Genomic DNA, 21012 nt, shown 5'->3' with positions numbered 1-21012 from the left:
TTTTTTTTTTTTTTTTTTTAAGAGGGATTGAGCACCAGAGTATGCGCGGGGGAAGGTGGAGACTGTGTGAGTGAGAGAGAATCTCAAGCAGGCTCCACACTCAGCGTGGGGCCCCACGAGGGGTTGGATTCCACGACCCTGGGATCATGACTCGAGCCAGAATCAAGAGTCACACACTCAACCAGCTGAGCCACCGGATGCCCTCAGAGTCTTGTTTTCCTCTCTGGAAAACTCAGCAGAAGAAAATTGAAAATAAGCGATCTCTTTGGCTTACTTAGGCAGGGGATCTGGCCCGTGTTTTTCATTCTTTGCCTTCAACTGTTTTAATTATAAACGGCCTTGAGTTTTCTGAGCGGAAGTACACTTGGTGTAGTCATATATAAAAAAGATCTTCCTCTTCCAGTTGTAACTCATTTGTGGAAGAAGTAGTCTGGATGCTCAAGGGCCAAGAGTTTTGCCTAGCTTTTTTATTTCATTCAAAAAATTTTTTTTTAATTTTTTGCTTTTAGTTTTGATAGAGACACACAGTGTAAGCAGGGGAGGGTCAGAGAGAGAGGGAGACACAGAATCCAAAGACAGGCCCCAGGCTCCAAGCTGTCAGCACAGAGCCTAACCCGGGGCTCGAACCCCCGAACCGTGAGATCATGACCTGAGCTGAAGTCAGACACTTAACCGATTGAGCCACCCAGGCGCCCTGAGTTCTGCCTAGCTTTGGAAAAAAATGTTTTCATTAAAGATTTAAAAATTAAATTTTTATTTGATACCAAGAAGAATATCCGTTGGCAGAAGAGCATTACTGTGGATGAAGCATAAAAACTACTTTCAAAGGATCTCGTGTGTCCCTTTCTCCTAAGAAGATGTTACTCTGAATTCCATATTTATTATTCAAATGATTGTCTTTATCATTTCACTACATATATATTTGAATACCTAAAAAGTGTGTAATTTGTTTTGATTTTGAAATTTGTAGAAAGTATTTATCTCCATATTTTCTTGAGATGATCTCTTTGTGCTTGTTTTTAATTGATTTTTTTTTTTTAACTGTGGTTTGAGATTCTCTAACCTAAATATACAGCGTGTTTACCCAGCCCAACTCTGGATGGCCTTTAGCCTGTTTTTCTTCTCTTCGTCTTCTTGTACAAAGTGTGTTTCTTTGGCCTTATCTGCAGTGCTCGGGGATTTATCTAGTGCGCATTCCTAGGAGTGAAGTTGCTGGCCCCTCACATGGGCACATCTTTGACATGAACCTACAGCACTGCATGGTTTTCCAGAGTGGCCATGCTGGTTTGCACTCGGAGCAGGCTTCTTTCTTCTCTTTCCTTTTCTCTCTCCCTCCCTCCCTCCCTCCCTCCCTCTTCCTTTCTACCCACCCCCTACCCCATCCCCCACACTGCCCTGTCAGGGAGTTTGACATGCTGTGTTTTCAAGGTTTTCTGGTTTATCAGTTATGTGGATCTGCAGGCACGTGGTGGGGGGAGGGAGCTCATCTGCTGCCTTCCCGCAGCGTTTCTTGCTCCCCAAGGTGTCACCACTCTTTTTTGTCTTTCTTGGTGTCTGTTTTGCATGTTAGAGGCTTACCTCCCTCTGGAGAGCACAGGGCTAAAGGGTACTGCAGTATCTGCGTGTGTCAGGAGGCCTTGTCCACCCATCTCCGTGGCGGGGGAGGTAGGTGTCAGTATTGCTTGCATCCTGTGTCTTTGGTGTAGGTCCCTTCATGTGTGTTGGGTCCCTCGGGTCCCCAGTCCAACACAGTGTTTTGTGGAGCTGAAGAAGATGAAGGGACCTCATGGCGCTCACACAGCCCCATCCAGTGCTCCTGGTGAACTCCCCCTTCTCAGCCCGCCCATCCGCCACTGACTGATGGACAGGCTGCAGCCAGTCCCCAAGCTCCTGGGTGTCAGTTAGGTCACGCCTCGCCCCGCCTGCCTATTGGCTGAAGATCCTTCCTCACAGTGGGTAAGCCAGTCACTGCTGGTCCAGTCTGTCTTCTAGCTTTGAACACATGTTCTTTTTCCCCATTAACTTTGTCCTCATGGGTTTTTGAGTTTTAAGAAATTGCCTCACTTTAGTTTCAGTGAAGTTTCATACCATGTTAGTAGAGGTCCCTCCCTGAGATTTGAATTTGCATTTCCCCAGTGGTTAAAAGAGTCGACATCTCTTCACATGCCCAGTGATCTGTTCCTTTTCAATTTGGTGCCTGTTCAAGTCTTTTGCCCATTTTCTCAGTATTGGTTTGATATGTATCCCCTTCTTTGTACAAGTACTGTATTCTGGATACTAACTCTTTGACAGTTTTAGGCTTAGCACTTTATGGTGTGGAATTTTGGGGAACAAATCTTCTTAATTTTAATGGTGAATTTATTAATATTTTTGTTTGCATAATTTACATTTTTACCTGTCTTGTTTAAGAAATCTTTTCCTACTCTCTGGGCACCTGAGTGGCTCAGTTGGTTAAGCTGGCTCAGATCAGGTTTGTGGGTTTGAGCCCCGCGTCAGGCTCTGTGCTGACAGCTCAGAGCCTGGAGCTGGCTTCCAATTCTGTATCTCCCTGTCTCTTTGCCCCATCCTCACTCATGCTTGGTCTCTCTCTCTCTCTCAAAAATAAACAACAACAACAACAAAATTCCTTTCATTCCTTTCCAGGGTGTCTGGTGTCTCAGTCGGTTAAGCAGTTGACTTCAGCTCAGGTCATGATCTCACAGTTCATGGGTTCAAGCCCCCATTGGGCTATGTGTTGACAGCTCAGAGCCTGGAGCCTGCTTCCGATTCTGTGTGTGTGTCTCTCTCCCCTCCGGTGGCTCACTCACTCTCTCAAAAAATAAATAAATAAATAAATAAACATTTAAAAAATAAAAAACAAATCCTTTCCTGCACTGAAACTGTAAACATTCACTCCCCTATTGTAAAAACTGTGGTGCTGTCTTTCACATTTAAGCCTTTGTTCTGCCTGGAGTTGGTTGAAGATAAGTATGATGATAAATAGGGATTCAGCTTCATTTTGTATGCAGGGGTGACTGACGGATCACATAGAGCACATGTCAGTTATCAGTGCATCTGCCCTGCCTTTTTAAGCTGCAATGTTAGCTCTGTTTTAAACTAAACTAAGTTTCTGTCTGGGGATCCTTTTTTTTTTTTTTTTTTTTAAAGTGTGTTTTACTTTGAGAACGAGAGTGAGCAAGAGAGAGCATCTCAAGCAGGCTCTGTGCTGTCAGCACAGAGCTCCCCCAGGGGGCTTGAACTCAAGAACAGTGAGATCATGACCTGAGCAAAAGTCAAGAGTCGGATGCTTAGCGCCTGCACCCCTGGCACCCCATCCGGGGTACCATTCTGGCTCCAGTCTTCCGCCGCATCTGTCAGCGTGTCCTCCTCTGCGCCATGACTGTATTCCCTTAATTTGTTTGTAGAAGCTCTATATGCTCTCTCGATTCTGAACCTTTTGTTTCTTTAAACAAATCAAAGAAATAGGAATTAAATGCACAATAGGGGAGTATTAAAAATCAAAATGTGTTTGAAAAGCTTGACGAAACACCACTTGCCACAGAATTAAAGAGAAGAGAATATAGGCATAGCAGGAATGGGGGCGGTTAATTATTAATAGGATGATATTCTTATGACCAACTCTCTGCCAAATTATTTTAAAAAATTTAATTGCCTGTGTGCTGGCCGACCTCCGCCCGTGCAGCTTACCAAGCCTGTGCTGGACTCCCCAGCCTCAACAGACTCGAGCCTCGTCAGCACCCCCGCCTCAGGCGCATCTGCGCTGTAGACTGAGTTCAGCCATGTTTTATTATTGTGTGGCATTCTTTTTTATAAACATACCACCATTTATTCATTACTAGTGGACATTCAGGTGGGTTTTCTGTTCCAAACACTGCTGCCTTGTCTCCCATGCGGTCAGTGTGCTGGGGTTCTCTGGGGGAGAGATGCCCAGCCTGCCCACTCACAGCCCGTCCTCAGCCGGGCCGGGTATTGCCGCCATGTGTTGCAGAGTGGTGCTAGTGTAATTGTTTAATTTGGTGGGTTTTTTTTTTCTAGTGCCTGAAGACCTCTCACTAGAAGAGAGAGAAGAACTTTTAGACATTCGTCGAAGAAAAAAGGAACTTATTGATGACATTGAGGTAAAAAAAAAAAAAAAAAGTTACCCAAGTCGGTCAAGCAGAGGTGGTGTGTTCTGAGCAGTGCAGACTCCGGGGTGCAAATCCAGGCCCCATGGAACTGGAGTCAGCAGTAAGCGACTCGTGACTCCAGAGCCCTGCAGGGCACTTGTCAACAATAGCAGTTGACAATTGCATCACTCTTTCAAATTGAATAAGCCCCTATTTCGTTTGCCAGCGTCCCCGGCTTCTAGAACATGCTATCATGTTTTTGGCATGCGGGTGTCCTTTGAATGAATGAGTAAACATGCATCAAGGTCTGGCTGGCACCCAAGTGCCCACTAGCTGGTGGGAGCAAGGCGACAAGATGCGGGCAAGCGCTCTACCTGGCACGTTTGTGCGCTTGGAGCACATGCTAGAGCAGGGACCGTGGCAGAAATGATTCGGGGGGCGCCTGGGTGGCTCAGTCGGTTAAGCCTCCGACTTCCGCTTAGGTCAGATCTCACGTTCGTGGGTTCAAGCCCCGCGTCGGGCTCTGTGCTGACAGCTAGCTCAGAGCCTGGAGCCTGCTTCCGGTTCTCTGTCTCCTTCCCTCTCTGCCCCTCCCCCTCTCATGCTCTGTCTCTCTCTGTATCAAAAATAAATAAAACATTAAAGAAAAAAATGATTCGGGACACCAGAGCTGCGTCCACTGGTGACTTCCTTAGGGAAGTTAATCAGGCACGCGGCTCTTCCTTGAGACGCCCCCTAATCTTTGTCGCGCCAAAACAAATGTGGCCTCCCAGGCCCCTGGCTGCAAGACCGAGTCTTGGCACACCGCAGCTCCTTTCTAGGAGCCTGCATTTGAAGTCTAACCTTCCTTGGTGAGCAAAAGAATAGTATTCCAAATAAAAAGGTCTTTATATTTGAAGGATAATTTGTGGAACCTTTTCTCGCAAGGTCACCCTTCCTTCCTGTAAAACATCGCTGTATCCTAGAATAGGTGCTTTGGTTGAGGAATAAGAATGCATCTTAAGGTTCACGGTCCTATTTGGACCTTGGTAATAGGAGTGCTTGTGGAGCCTTATATAGCTCTAATGACTTAATTTAAAAATTGTTTTTAAGTTTATTTATTTTTAAGAGAGCAAGCAGAGGGGGGAGGGACAGAGAGAGGGAGAGAGAGAATCCCAAGCAGGCTCTGTGCTGTCAGCATGAAGCCTGATGTGGGACTCACACTCAAGAATTGTGAGATCATGACCTAAGCCAAAATCAAAAGTTGGACACTTAACCAACTGAGCCACGTGGGCACCCCTAATGACCTCATTTTTGAGTCGAGAACACTGAGGCCCAGAGTGGTCAAGAGGGCTGCCAAAGGCTGTCCCCTCTGGTGTTCTTGGCATCTCCGAGCACTGCAGGTGATTTCTGCTGTTGCCTTCTGGGCTCTGTCCATGGTGCTCCTTGTCGGGCAGTGTGGTGGACATCACCCTGGGCCTGGTGGTTGGGGACCTGATACTGGTCTCCCCACGTTTAAGCTGCACCTTCTCCCTTTTCTTCCCAAGGCGTGAGGCAGCCCGGAGGTCAGAGGAGGAGTAAGAGCCACAGGGAGTGAGCTGAGGACTCACCGCTTCTGCTTGCTCTTGTATCTTTCCACCCCTGTGATGTCTTCCGCAGTGTCCCTTCTGGATTTTGCACACAGATGCTCTAGGATCTGCCTGGGTGACCTCTCCCAGCTTGTCCTTGATGAGTGGATGGAGGATAGTTGTCTTTTCTCCAGAGCTGGGCTGCTCCCTCCTGGAGGCTCTCTCTCTGGATGGATAGAAAATACTAATGTTTCCAGACCCGTGATGTCTGGATGAAGCCTCAGGGAAGTTTGTACCCGGAAGGCTAAAATAAAATCTCTCTGAGTCTGAGAGGGGAAGGTAAAGACCCCGTCCTGAAATTTCTTTCTTCTGTTTTGGTAGAGGCTGAAATACGAAATTGCTGAAGTTATGACGGAGATTGACAATCTAACTTCAGTGGAAGAGAGGTAAACAGTTGGTGTCACACTGCCCAGTTGTCAACCTCGTTTCTCTGTTTCCAGCTGCGTTTCCAGCTGCTGTGACCACTGCAAGGGTGGGGCTACCCACTGGGGTGGGGCCAAGGATGTAGCAGGGGGTGGGGCCACAGCCACAGCTACAAGGTTGGGATCCTGAAGTGGGGCAGCCTTTGTGAGGAGGTTGGTTTCTCTTCTTTCTTCCCCTCAACCCTTCCTCCCTTCCGTGGAGGAGTCAGGGTGCTTTTTTCCTCTCCCTTCCCTGGGAAGCATAGGTCCTTCTGAATGAACCAACAAGGAAGCAGCCTTTCTGTACAGCGGGGAACTACACTTTCCTTAGATCACCGTTTCTCATTATTAGCTTTTTCTGAGGAAGTAATCAAATGTAGAAAAGAGCCCAGCAGCCTTGTGTGCAGCTTCTGTGATGGAGGAGGGGGGAGGGCAGATGGAAGGATGGAGGGCGGGGGTGAGTGGTGGGTGGAGGGCTTGGGGAGCCTGGGTGGTTTTCTGTAGCAGAAGTGCCAGAGGAGACTGTGCCCCCTTTTGTGCTTGATGCAAACGTCAGCTGACGATTTCTCAACTGTCTCAAATGTGTAGCAAAACTACCCAGAGGAACAAGCAGATAGCTATGGGGAGGAAGAAATTCAACATGGATCCCAAAAAGGTAAGCAGACATTCTGGTTTTCTGGCCTGCAGGAGATTGATTCATCTATTTTAATGGCTCTCTCCTGGACAAAGGCGGTCATACCCTCATGAAAATAGAGTGATGTTACATTTTTATCATGAAGGGTCTCCCGGTGAGTGGGGGGAAGGAAAAGCGCCCATTGACCTGTTCCCTGGACCCGAAGACCTCAGTGTGTGAGGCTCAGGGTGAGGACAGGCCTCCTGGGAGCAGCCTGCGTGTGTGGGCCTCGCTGGGGCCAGTCTGGGGGAGTGGTGTTCCCACTGACGTAGAGCCTGAAGCCCTGGGGGGTTGGTCAGCGTGTGGGCAGGAATGCAGCTGGCGTGTTGGGTGCGGGGTGGGTGTTAAATGGGTCTGGTCAGAGGCCTTCATTCCTTCCATTCGCCACAGAAGATGTCTCTGCCTGAGACCAGGAACTCTCCTGATTTAAGCCAATACCTGGTCTTTCCTCACGTTGGATTTTCTAAGAAAATGCCTGAAAAAAATGAACCCTGCAACACAAAGCCACTTGTCTCTGAGGATGAAACGAAGTTGTCAGTAGGAATGATTTTGTGAATTTGGTTATGATGTGAGGTTTGGAGTTAGAAGCCTTTCTTTTTTTGTTCCCCCTTAGGAGTTAGTTGAGTTTATAGAGTTGACTTAATCAGCAGATTTGATAAACACTGGAAATCTCTTAAGAGACACATCACTTGTGTCCTACATTATAGCACATGATGGCACTCCAGTGCATTCACAGATGAATTCAGGTCCTCCCCACGAGGCACACACAAACACACTTATTTTTTAAGTGTATTTCTTTATTTTGAGAAAGAGTGAGAAGCCCAAGTAGCCTCTGCACTGTCAGCACAGAGCCTGATGAGGGGCTTGAACTCAGGAATCGTGAGATCATGACCTGAGCTGAAACCAAGAGTTGGACGCTTACCTGTCTGGCCGCCCAGGCGCCCAGATACACTTCTTGTTTTAGTGGTGCTGCCACTCTAGAGTCCTCTCTGCCAGGTTCTTGCCTGCCTCCTTATTCTACGTACGCCAGGAGTCAGATTTACAGTAAGAAGGGATAACTGACGTTGATTGAATTTACCCCAGTGTCAGGAGCTGTGCCGGCAAAGTACTGTAACTCACATACTTACTCTTAAGGGGTAGGTTCCATTTTTAATTCCCATTTCACAGCTGGGGAAAATGAGGCACATGTGCCTAGTGTTCTGAGCAGGGAATCCACTTCAGACTCAGGCCCATACCCACCGCACTTGGCCGAGCTCTTGCCAGACTGTGGGGTTGGTTTGTAGGCAGCCCTGAGTCCAGCTTGGCGGTCCCAGAGCCCTGGTCAGCCCTGTGCATCTGTCCATGGCCACGGGAGGGGTGCTTCACCTGCTTCTCCGTGGCTGCGGCGAGGTGATCAGCAGGCTTCATTTGCGTGCACACCTTTCCACCTGAAAGATGTTTAAAATATTCGTTATAGGTTCTGTCCAACAACTTAGCTGTAACTGTTGCTCAGTAAAAGCAGGTGGCAGGTTTAGTCTGTGCGTGACCTTTCGCTGGGAAAAGTAATTCAAATGCGCTGGTTTTGTAGACAACAGTAGCGCTCCCTGATGTCCGCTGGGGCTGCCGGCAGAATCCCACGGCGGGAGGCTTACACCATAGACATTTCCTTTTCCACAGCCTGGACATTGGAGATCAGACCCGGATGCCAGCATGGCCGGGCTCTGGTGAGGACTCTCTTTCTGGCTTGCAGGCGGCCGCCTCCTCACGGCGTCCTCACTTGGCGGAGAAGAACCAGGAGAGGGCTCCCTGGTGCGTCTTCTTACAAGGACACCGACAGATCAGAGCCCTGCCCGAATGACCTCACCTAACTCTGCCTTCAAAGGCCCCACTTCCTGACCCCATCACTGTGGGGGTTAGGGCCTCAGGATTGGAATTTGGAGGACAGACAGACATTCGGTCCATAACAGCCCCGGCGGATCTCACATGCCTCAGTGAGACTATGTGGGGGTGTGAGACAGGCTCTCACCAAAGTGAAGGCTTTCAGGCTCATAGGAAATACTTTAAGTCACAGACTGGTAACATTTTGAGCAAGGGACCGCTGTCTATGCAGGACATCAGATGCCCAGAAGGAGTGTAAATGAGTAAGAGGAAAAGTTGATTCAGTCAAGGAAGCTGGAGACATTCTCCAGCCTCTCTTTTATTCTCAGATTCTTGGAAATGCCTTTAAAAATATAGCATAAATCTATGACAAGCATGAGTTCCCCCAGTGGATTAGAAATTGAGGGAACCCAGAAAGACAAAAGATGAACAGTAGTCTAAAGCACACTTGGGAAAATCTGCCCTGGGGAGGGAGAGCGTGTCAGGGCTTGGGCTCCTGGGGTGGCAGGCGTGGGGCGTGGGACTGTAGAGGGGACGACCAGGCTGTGCGCCCTGGCTGCGTTTGCACCAGGCAGGCCGTGTGCCCCCAGTGCGAGGGCAGGCATCTCTTCTCGGCTGGCCGCACTGCCGGGGAGCCTCACCTATCCCCCAGACCAGCCTCTGAGCCCCCACCTGGCCGTGTCGCCTGCTCTGGAAACAAGTGGCGTTCGGTTTGGCTGCCAGAGAACCTTTTGTACGAAGGCGAGTGCCTGACCAGGAATCCCCACACATATGAGCTGCCTGACCTCTTGAGAGCGACCGGGCACTCCACTGACGAACCAGCACCGGGAGGTGCTAAGAGTGGGGTGGTTTTGTGTATCACAAACTGCATCAGAGACGACAGGGTGTTGCTCATCCTCAGTGCAAAAATAGGGTTTGGGAAAGATCAACACTGTCCCCGAAAAGCCTGACACGGGGCTCAAACCCCTGAACTGTGAGATCATGACGGGAGCTGACTGCAGAAACCTCGGCCCGGAGCGGGGATGGGGACGTGGGCAGGGCGGGCTGTGGTGCCTCACGGTCTCTCCGGAGCTCCGCGCAGATGCGCAGGATGCGGGAGGCAGGGCGGGGAGCCCTGCTTTTGCTTTCGTCCAAGGGAAGTCCCAGGAGGAGAGAACAGAGGCCAGAGTGGAGGATGCATTTCAAAGAAACTCTGGAATATTTCTGAACTAGATTAAGACAAAAATCCTCAAATTCAAAGGGCTCGCTGAAGGCCGAGGAGGATAAATCTTTAAGAAACTTATACATAGAAATATTAAGTAAAATGCCAGAAAACTTGTGGATTAAGAGAAAACCCCTGACACTCAAGGGACAAAAGGCCGGGTTTAGAAGACCCAGAAATCCCCAGCAAGACTGGGTCAAAGACAGCAGGGAAGAGGCGGGACACTCAAGGGACAAAAGGCCGGGTTTAGAAGACCCAGAAATCCCCAGCAAGACTGGGTCAAAGACAGCAGGGAAGAGTCTGGGCATCAAGACTGTCACCTGTGAGGAGACGCATGAGGACACTTCAGATGCACAAGGACTCCCAGAAGTAACCGTGAAGACCTTCCGGGAGCAGGTGCATCTGTGAACAGGCCAGGGATCCAAAAGCAACTGCAGGACCAGACGGGAGAGATACAAAGAAGCCAAGACGTTCAGTGAAGTCTGAGTGAGACATGGACTGTTGAAAGAATATTTTCAAATTACAGCACCAGATTATCTCCGTACAGCTCACCTTGAACAGCTCGGGTTTGAGTTCAAGGGTCTGTTTACACCTGGATTTTTTTCCAGTAAGAACAGTCCTGCTCTGTAGTTGTACTTTCTCTCCATGAATTTTTTTAGTAACATTTTCTTTTCTCCAACTTACATGGTAAGAATGTTGTTTAATACTGTAACATTGTGATACCTAATGCATATAAGCTATAAAATGTGTTAGTTGCTTATTTTGTGTTATGGGTAAGGCTTCTGGTCAACAGTAGGCTATTGGTAGTTAGGTTTTTGGGGAGTCCAAAGTTATGGGGCACCTGGTTGGTTCAGTCGGTTGAGCATCGGATTTCATGATCTCACGGTTTATGGATTTGAGTCCTGTGTTGGCCTTTGCATGGACAGTGTGGAGCCTACTCCAGGTTCTCTGTCTCCCTCTCTCTCTGCTCCTCCCCCACGTGCATTCTCTCATTCTCTTGCTATCTCTTGCTCTCTCAAAAAATAAACATTAAAAATTTTTGTAATTTAAAAGTTATATGCAGGAGTGTCTGGGTGGCTCAGTCGGTTAAGCGTCTGACTTCAATTGAGGTGATAATCTTACATTTCCTGGGTTCAAGCCCTGCATAGGGCTCTGTGCTGACAGCTCAGAGCCTGGAACCTGCTTCAGATTCTCTGTGTCTCTCTCTGCACCTCCCTAGTTCATGCTATGTCTCTCTGTCGCAAATAAATGTTTAAAAAAATTTTTTAAGTTATATGCAAATTTTGATTATGTAGGGTGTTGGAGCCCCTAATGCCTGCATTGTTCAAGGGTCAATTGTGTATAAGTAGCAAGGGAGAAGGGAAGGAGGGAAGTAACCATTGGCCAGGGTTTTCTAGATGTGCGCCGCTGAATGTGAGTTTAAAGTAAAATTTTAAGAGTAACCACCAAAAATAGGGATAAGATAGGATTTCTAAATTACTCGGAAAAATTGAATAAAGAAAATTTAATTCGACAGAAGACTGAAAAGACGTCATGAATACACAGCCTAAGTGAAGGCTCAGGAATGATTTGTTTCAAATCCATCATCACCATAAATGTGATTTAGCTCAGCTACCTCTTAAAAGGCACCTTCATATTTTTTTTAAAATTTTTTTGATGTTTGTTTATTTTTGAGAGAGAGAGAGAGACAAGAGTGTGAGCAGGGGAGAGGCAGAGAGAGAGGGAGACACAGAATCTGAAGCAGGCTCCAGGCTCCGAGCTGTCAGCACAGAGCCTGACGCGGGGCTCGAACTCATAGAGCGTGAGATTGTGACCTGAGCCGAAGTTGGACACTCAACCGACTAAGCCACCCAGATGCCCCAGCACCTTCATATTAAGTTAAAAACACAACAGTAAAGTCCAGGGGGGTTCTGATTGAGACATATCCTCAGAGCAGATAGCGCCAAGGTTGAAAATGAGGAAATAAGAGGTGTGGTAGGGGTGATGGGTTGAATAGTGCCCCCCCCAGTAGATTCCACTGTTTGATTTTCCAAATAGTATTTTAAACGTTCATATTGTCTAATAGTCCTGGAACATTTACTTTATTTTAGTATTGACCTACTGTATTCGGTTCCTGGGGCTGCTGGAATAAATGACCACCAACTCAGTGGCTTAAAACAATAGAGTGTCTCACAGTCCCAGAGGCCAGAAGTGTGTGGTTGGGGGGCGGGGGGTGGGTTGGTTCCTTCCAGATGCTCTGACAGTAGGTCTGCTTCGTGCCTCCCTCCCAGCCCGTGGCGGCTGCCAGGGGTCATTGGTGGTCCCCCAGCTTGTGGACCCATCATGGTAGTCTCTGCCTCCATGTCACATGGATGGTGACGCCTTCCCCTCCTTGTACTAGGATGGCTTGTGTCTTCCTCCTCCGTCTCTGCCTCCTGTTTCTCCTGCATAACTGCTCTCTGACTCGAGCCTTTGGCTCCATTTTCTCTCCCAATCGCTGGCCTGGGCCCACCCCGATCGGCTCCGGGTTTCCCAATGCCTCTTGCAAAGGGAGCTGCACCTCTGGCTGCCTTCTGTAACCTTGGAGCGGGACAGGATTCCCTTGTTCTGGGCTCACTTGGCTGTCTCCGATCCCAGTGCTGATGCGCAGCCTCCCCGAGGAGCTTCCCCGCGCTGGGGTCGTGGAGCAGGTCAGGTGTCGCCAGGCAGCGCTTCTCCGAAGGCCCATCTCGTAGGCTGATGGCATCCCCGGGGCCTTCTGACTCGGAAATTGCTGAGCTTATGGACTCAGGGGGGCCACAGGGAGGCTGAAGAGAGTGCAGGGCTGGATAGTTACAAGACCCTCTGAGCCACGGCCCCCCAGGGTCATGTGGCTGGAGGGACACCAGCAGAAGGGAGGTGGCCGCGGGGGACTGGCTGCACAATAGCCTGCAGCTTGTGGTCTCAGAACCGTGGGACTACTGCCCCAGCCAAAGTGGTCACGAAGCACCAGGCCAGGGACGTCACTCCAGGTGCCAGCCAGGCATACCCCAGGGAGCACCTGTTGGTGCTGGGACCTTGGGCTCCTCTGGATGCCCTCACCCCCTGTGCCTTGCAATTTTGGGGCAGCAGGATCTACCAGTTGCATTCACAGCCAGTCTTTGAGTCCTGGGGACATGGAGTCCAGAGAGGCAGCCAGGGCGGCTGTGGCCTCTGACCTGTTTGTCAGGGACGTTAGTTCAGAAGGTGAACCTCTGCCCTGCTGCCCAGAGCTCCTCCCCATCCACCATGTTCTTGCCCCTGCCTCGCCCTGGGTGCCGGGTGCATATGGCACACGGGGCAGTGAAACACCAGCGGTGTCGCATTGGGCAGGTGCATGCTTGGGATTGGAACACTTCGTTGCATGTCTTCCTGCTCAGGAGAGATACCCAGGGGGGGTCTGTGCTTGCTTTGGCTCCCACCAGAAATAGACATGAGTTAATTTAAGATAGTCAGACATACTGATTTTTTGGTAAACTTATTTTTTTGAAGAACAGCATATGGTGCACAGAGTTTGAGTGTACAGCTTGACGAATTCTTACAAATTAGAGGACTCATGTAACCCCGAGCCACATGCAGTCGTAGGGTGTTAGGAGTGTCTTTTGTGTCTCCTGCTGGTGAACGAGTTCTACTCTGTCACCACAGAGCAGTGTTGCCTGTTCTGAACTTGATGTAAATGGAATTAAGGTCCTTTCTCTCTCGTCCGTTTACTCCATAGCACGCCTGCCAGCTGCGTCCTTGTCCTGTGTTCATTCTTTCTCGTTGCCGTGTAGCGTCCCATCACATGGAATCTACCAGAATAGGTTTCTCTCTTCTCACTGATTGGATGCTGGGTTGTTCCCAGTTTTGGGGAATTCTAAATAAAGCTGCTGTAGACATTCACGTGTTTGAAAAAATAACAAGGACTTCAGATGGACCATGGGGTCGGGTGCCTGGGTGGCCCAGCTGGTTAAGCATCTGGCTTCGGCTCAGGTCATGCATGATCTCGTGTTCGTTGGTTCGAGCCCTGCATCTGACTCTTTGCTGACCACTCAGTGGGGACCATGTGGTGTGAGGGAGGCTGGGTCCTGGGCACTGAGAGTTTTAGCTGGAAAACCACCTCTTAATTTGTAGCAAAGAGATAACAGTTCCCTTATGAGCTTTGCCAGCATGGATCTTGCTTTCAGCTCAGAAGCAGTGTTGGAGGTAAATTTTTTGCTGTATTAGAACTTCTTCAAGATGAGCACAGCTAATTTGGACAGGCAGCCCCTCTGCAGCCTTCCACTTAGAAATCGTCACCGGTGCCCGTTAAGGCCTTCGAGGGGCAGGAAGTTTCACTGGCTTAGGCTCGGTGGCCCAGGCACCAGGGAGCACGTTCAGCCACAGCTCACAGAAAATCTTATAAACGTGGCTTGCATGGTGCACTGTTTGCTCACACAGCTGAGGTGGCTGCAGCGTGACGTGTGGCTCCCAAGTGGCAGAACCCAGGCCCTGTCTTGGATCAGGCCTTTGCCCTCGTCCACTGGCCATGAGGGTTCCGGCCATCACATCTGCCTTCACAGAAGGAAGGAGGAAGAAGGAGCAGTGTCTGCTTGGGAGCCCCTTTTTATCAAGAAAGCATCGCCTTCCCCTGTCCTCCCTACAGACTTCTTTCTGACCAGATCTGTGTCACAAGGTCACTTCTAGTGACAAGGGAGGCTGGGGAAGTGATTATTTGGTGAGGAAAGGCAGGGAGAAAGGGGAGCTTAGGGTGGGCGTTGGTTGGCCGGCCATGCATCAAGCGTGCCTCTTGCGCACATGGCACATTTATTATCTCTGCCTTTAAAATCTGTAATAACTTCCTTGTAATGGCTTGTCCAGCAACCTGTTTGTCTTTCAGCCTCTTAAGTTGCCAGCAAGGAATGAACTCGTTTTTCTCAGGACACAGTGTCCTGTGGGGTGTAAGTGAGAATCCGAGCATGCTTTTGTTTTTGTCGTGTCCCAGCCCGTAAGACCATCGCTCTGGATGTCTTCCTGTCTGTGCAAAGGAGTCTGGGCGACCCTCCTAACGAGAGCTTCCTTCCTTATGTTCCTCCTCAGGGAATTCAGTTTCTAATAGAGAATGACCTGCTGCAGAGCTCCCCGGAGGACGTGGCCCAGTTCCTGTATAAAGGAGAAGGCCTAAATAAGACCGTGATCGGGGACTATCTAGGTGAAAGGTAAGTTGAAGGAGAAGGAGCAGTCCAGCCCGGGCCCACCTGCTACATCAGGGCCAGTCTCAGGTACCTGGGTGCGCATGTGCTGCTCCCCAGTCCCGGTTTGTTCACTCCAGTGCCGTGCTCTCCTCCGCCCTGTGCAGGGAGAGGGGTGGCCGTTCAAGGGCCACGTGGGAGCTGTGCTCTCTGGAACTCCGCTCAGGGAGCCACAGCAGGACTGAAGATGGGGCTGCCTCTTGTCTGACCCTCAGAAAGCATCTTCATCTTCTTTTCATGTTTTGCCCAGAAACACACCAGATTTCTCGGTGGTTTTTCTACCTTCATTATGAATGTACGAATGGGGGTATGAATGAAGGTGGGAAGTTAGTTAATTTTTTAAATGGCGAGCAGCGGGTCGGATTTGTGTTCCTGGCCTTCTCCACTCACAGGCTCATTTGCCATGCATAGTAGAGGTGCGGGCAGCAGTCGAAGGCAGCACAGCCCCGGGTTATGCCACTGCAGACTTTGGTCAAGGACCAAATGAGTGTTTTTAAACAAAAGCCCAACAGTTGCTCAACCAGGGTGGTTTTCTGTTTCTAGCTTTTTGAAACTTGATCAAAGGTGGAAAGCAGAAAGTTTCCCAACTCATTCTGTGAGGCCGTAGTTTAAAAAAAACCTACAGGGGCTCCTGGGTGGCTCAGTGGGTTAAGCATCTGACTTTGGCTCGGGTTATGATCTCCCAGTTTGTGGGTCGAGCCTCATATCCTGCTCTGTGCTGACAGCTCAGAGCTTGGAGCATGTTTCAGATTCTGTGTCTCCCTCTCTTTCTGCTCCTCCCTCACTTGTGCTCTGTTTCTCTCTCTCAAAAATGAATAAACATTAAATAAACCCCTACAGGCAAGTATCTCCTATGACCAACCGTTGAGGCAAAACTCAAGTAAATATTAGCAGATCAAGTCCGGCAAGATAGAAAAATGACCATATACCTATACATTCATCAATATGGATGCATTCACTGCCCCATGAATGCAAGGTTAGTGCAGCATACAAAAGTCAAAGTAATAGACCGTATCGGTACAATAAAGTGCAAAACCCACATGATCATCCCAGTAGATGCCGGAGAGCATTCACTGCCTCATGACAAAAGCACTCAGCAAACCAGGAGAGGAAGGGGACTTCCTCAACACGATGTTGGGTGCCTGTGAAGCCCACAAGTTCACTGCATGCTTTCTCCTTAGAGCAAGAACAAGATAAGGTTGACTGCTCTCCCCACTTCTCTTCAACATGATACTGGCAGTTCTAGTAAGGCAAGAAAATGAAATTGAAAAGCATCTAGTTTGGAAAGGAAGAAATGAAACTTTGCTTGCAAAGGACATCATCATTTGTATAGAAAATCTTGAGAAATCACTAAAAACATTAGAAGTAACAAACAAGTTCAGTGCGGCTACAGGACACATGATCAATATGTCAAATTAAATTGTAGTTCTAAATGGTAGCAATGAACATATTTGGAAAAGATAGTAAGAAAACAGCTCTGTTTTGTAATAGTATTAAAAAGAATATAATACTTAGTAAACTTAACAAAATACAAAATTTTTACCGTGAACTATGAAACATTGAAAAAAATGAAATGACCTGAGATATGGAAAGACAGACATCCCATGTTCATGGATTAGAAGACTTAGTTTTGCAAAAATGACAGTACCACCTACATTGATATACAGATGTAACTAATTTCCTATAAAAATCCAGCTAACTTCTTTGTAGAAATTGACAAACTCATTCTAAAATTAATGTAGACATTCATGGGACCCAAAATAGCTACAATTTTGAAAAAGAACAACAAAGTTGCACAACTCACATTTTTTTTATTATGAGACAGAGTAAAGCTACAGTAATCAAGATGGTGTGGTACTGGCATAAAGATAGACTTGTAGGTTATGGAATAGAAGTGAGAATCTAGAAATAAACCTCACATATACTGTCCAAAAGATTTTTGGTAAGGGTGTCAAGGTAGTTCAGTGGTGAAAAGAATAGCCTTTTTTAAAAATGTTTATTTTTGAGAGAAAGAGAGAATGTGAGTGGGTGAAGGATGGAGAAGGAGACACAGAATCTGAAGCAGGCTCCAGGCTCTGAGCTGTCAGCACGAAGCCCGATGTGGGGCTCAAACCCATGAAGCAGAAGATCATGACCTGAGCTGAAGCCGGGTACTTAACCAACTGATCCACTTAGTCTCCATCTTTTCAACCAATGGCCTGGTACAACTGGATGTCCACGTGCAGAATGACCATTCACCATACACAAAAATTAAAATGGATCAAAGGCCTACGTGTGAGAAGGAAAACTATAAAACACTTAGAGGAAACCATGGGAGTAAAGTTTTGTGACTTTGGATCAGGCAGGAGTTTCTTAGATGTGACTCCAAAAGCATAAACAGCAAAAGAAAAATGTAGATCAAATGGGTATCCTCAGACTTGGAAACGCACGTGCTTCATAGGACCTCATCAAGAATGTGAAGAGGCAGTCTACAGAATGGGAGGAATTTTTTTTTATAGATCATGTATAAATCTGATAAAGGCTTCTATCTAGAATATATAAAGAACTGTTACAACTCGATAGTAAAAAGACAGTCATAAAATGAACAAAGTCTCTGAATAGATGTTTCTCTAAAGAAGATCCATAAATCAGTACATGCCAAGGACATAAGGAGAATGGCCAGTAAGCCCACGATGGGATGGTCAGTGGCAGCTGCCAGGGAGCAGCAGGTCAAAGCCAGTGAGATGCCACTTCACATCCATTGGGGCGTCTGTAACCATTTTCAATGACCTTTAGGATTCTGTGTCTCCCTCTCTCTCTGCCCCTCCCCTGTTCATGCTTTGCCTCTCTCTCAAAAATAAACATTAAAAAAAAAAAGTGCTGCCAAGGAGGTGGGAAAATTGGGCATACGCTGACAATTGGATAAAAAGTGCTCTGGCAGGGTGCCTGCGTGGCTTAGTTGGTTAAGCAGCCGACTTCAGCTCAGGTCATGATCTCATGGTTCATAGGTTCAAGCCCCATGTCAGGCTCTGTGCTGACCGTTCAGAGCCTGGACCCTGCTTCTGATTCTGCATCTCCCTCTCTCTCTGACGCTCCTCTGCTCACATCCTGTGTGTCTCTCTCTGAAAATAAATAAATGTTAAAAAAAAATTAAAGAAAAAAGTGCTCTGGCAATTCCTCAGAATACTGAAGTCACCGCGAGACCCAAGAGAAATAAAAACCTATGTCTGCATAAACGTTGGGGCACAAATGTTCGTAGCCACCTAATTCTCGATAGACAAAGAGAGGAAATTGGTCAGATGTCCATGAACTCAGATCTCTCTCCGCTGGCAGACGCACATGCTGCAGTGTGTCCACGCAGCAGGGTGTCCCGGGGCAGACAGAACAGGCAGTCCTGGTACATACTCCACTGTGGACGAGCACAGTAAGACCGTAGAAGAAGCCAGTCACAAAGACCACGTGTCATGTTGTGCCGTTTATATCAAGCACTCAGAAGGGGTGAATTTATAGAGACAAAGAGCACACCAGTGCCTGCCTGGGGCTGGTAGAGGCCAAGGATAAGGGGATGGGTTTTTTTTTTTTGGGGGGTATTAGCAGTGTTCAGAAGTGGAAAGTGGTGATGGTTGCACAGACATGTGGTTACACTAGAAACTGGAATGGGACCCTTGAAATAGGACGGTTGTATGGAGTGTGAATTATGTTTGAATGAAGCTGCTAAAAAGGGACCCCCTCCCCCCCAAACCTGGTCAGTGACCCAGGGATCATGGCACCTCTTTGAGTCTTGGCTTCCACGAGGGCCAGAGTTGAGTCCTCGGCCGCCCTTGGGCAGGCATGTGAGGTGAGGCACAGCACTCGAGTGCGGTGTGCACAAATACGGAGTGCCTGCAGGGCTTGAGTTCCAGAAAATGCCAAGTTCTGAGTCCCTGCTAAGCTCTGGTTTAGGCACATGGGTTGTGTTAATTAAAAAAAAAAAAGGCTCCACCCCCTCAGATGTATTCTGCCAGAACCACACAGGTGATCCATGTAAGCAAAGTAAATAGGAAAACCACTTCTGTCCTTGTTTAGAAAGTGATGGGACAGACCCCTTGGTCAGAAAGTCGGGGAGCAGTAGTACAGGAGAGGGTCATGGTGGGAGCGTGCCTTGCCCAGTGTGTTTGGGGCTGTATGGCTGCAGCAGAGGGAAGGGTAGGTGGCAGAGCTTCTCAGGGTGAGGACGCTACCCTCTGCCCATTGCTGGAGGGCCAGGGACGGATGTGGTCTGAGTCACAGCTCGTGCTGACCACTCTGGAGTCAACTGTGCAAAGCAGAGGCAGCGGGACCAGCAGGGAGCGGCTCCAGGTGGGCTTGGGGGACGGGGTCTGTGGTGGGGTTGAGGGCTGGGGGGAGCGTGGTCAGGGTGGGGTAGGGTGAGTAGTGCCCAAGTTCCAGGTTTGAGGTCAAGCTGGTAGGAAGTTCTGTCCAGGGGAGCCACCGTCAGGAGAGAGTGGCAGCAGGTATGGGTGTGGTCATGGGGGCTGGTTGAGCCCTGGGGGATGGAGGGGGGGGGATGGAAGGTTCAGAGAAGGGGCCCGCAGGAGACAGAAGCCCCAGCTCACAGGTAGTGTTTAACTCTGTGGGGAGTGTGGCAGGAGCTGATGCGTAGGGTGTAGGTCGTAGGTCATAGACCCAGAACCGAGCCTCAGGGGCAACAGACGGAGTGGGGCTAGCTTGCCCTCTCTGGTCCCGCCTTTGGGTCTCCATGCCAGCTGCAGCCTGCCCAACTTGGGAGCCTTGGAGGTGCCCAGCTCCTTCCCTTGGGGCTTGCGGTAACCAGCTGCCTTCCCGAGGCTTCCTGCACACAGGTGGGCATTGCCCTTAATGCAGACCCTCTGGCTCTCACCTGGCTGCCTGCTGCCACTCCATGGGTGCCCCACACACTCCCCAGCCACTACCTCCATGTTAGGGCGTGGGCTCACCCCTGCGTTGTTGGGCCCGCTCCCCAGGCCTTGCTGCCTCCTCCTCATGGCTCCCGCTGCTTCCTGGGGCGCTCTGTTAGCGCCCCATGTGCGCAGGACCCCGCGGCCTTGGCCCCCCCCCCCCCCCCGTGCTGGTGCTCAGCTCAGGGAATGGAGGGTAAAGTGCCTGAGCCTGTGCTTGTGCAGTCCTGTGGGTAGCTGCTGTTATCCCCTCACAGGTGGCGCTGAGCCACAGCCATTCCTGTGGTTGACAGATGGCGCACTGGCCTGGCATCTCTGAGGGGAAGGCCATGCTGAGGCCACACTACCGTGTGGCAGCCACAGCGTTTCCCTGCTCAAGGTGCCCTTACTGTCTCTTATGACCACCGTCTTGGGAAGCAGCATGGAGTGAAATTCTAGCGAAGCATGGTGTCGGTCCCTTTTATATTTATGTTAAAAGTTCAGGCCATTTATTCTTGTGTTTAGTTTGGTTTTAAAAGCTCTTCCAAACTGACCCGGCATCTGAGCGGGTGCTGGGCTCCCACCGCCCCACCTGTGAAGCAGGGTTGCTGTTTGAGGGTGCTGCTTGGGAAACTCCAGAGACACCGTGTGCCTTGCCCTTGGGAGGCTGGGCTGCCATGTGGCCTGGGCATGGCTATGGCGGCTGTCCGGGGTCTCCCAGTGGCCTCTCTGTGCTGCACAGCCTGAGAAACCACGAACATTTGCTGTGGGAAATACCTTCCTTTTGAAAGGATCGGAATCCTCTGCAGTGGCCCTTGGACCGCGTTTGCTTTCTTTCCCAGGGACGATTTCAACATTAAAGTTCTCCAGGCCTTTGTGGAGCTCCACGAGTTTGCTGATCTGAACCTCGTCCAAGCCTTAAGGTAAGTGTCGGAGCACCGGCTGGCGTTGGCAGATGGCAGGGGCCAGCCGGGGCCCAAGGCTGGGCACTCACGCCACAGAGGCCCTGGATAGGCACACGCCACTGGCACCTGCCCTGGTGGGGCCGCCGGGTGCATACTCCGTTCCTAGCCACTTTGCTCCTCC

General features: G+C 49.3%; 1 protein-coding gene across 1 annotated transcript in view; it reads left to right on the top strand.

Annotated features, from left to right (window-relative positions):
- Positions 1-21012, top strand: part of CYTH3 (cytohesin 3) — a 51254-nt gene that overhangs the window by 23295 nt on the left and 6947 nt on the right. Inside the window, exons 2-6 of the mRNA XM_029949514.1 lie at positions 4036-4118; positions 6035-6099; positions 6703-6769; positions 14901-15019; positions 20769-20849. Coding sequence (XP_029805374.1) covers positions 4036-4118; positions 6035-6099; positions 6703-6769; positions 14901-15019; positions 20769-20849 — 415 coding nt within the window. The remainder of the gene's footprint in view (positions 1-4035; positions 4119-6034; positions 6100-6702; positions 6770-14900; positions 15020-20768; positions 20850-21012) is intronic.

The sequence above is a fragment of the Suricata suricatta genome, chromosome 8 (assembly GCF_006229205.1).
Source record: "Suricata suricatta isolate VVHF042 chromosome 8, meerkat_22Aug2017_6uvM2_HiC, whole genome shotgun sequence".
NCBI classification, from domain to species: domain Eukaryota; kingdom Metazoa; phylum Chordata; class Mammalia; order Carnivora; family Herpestidae; genus Suricata; species Suricata suricatta.
This window is presented reverse-complemented; position numbering and strand designations above follow the sequence as displayed.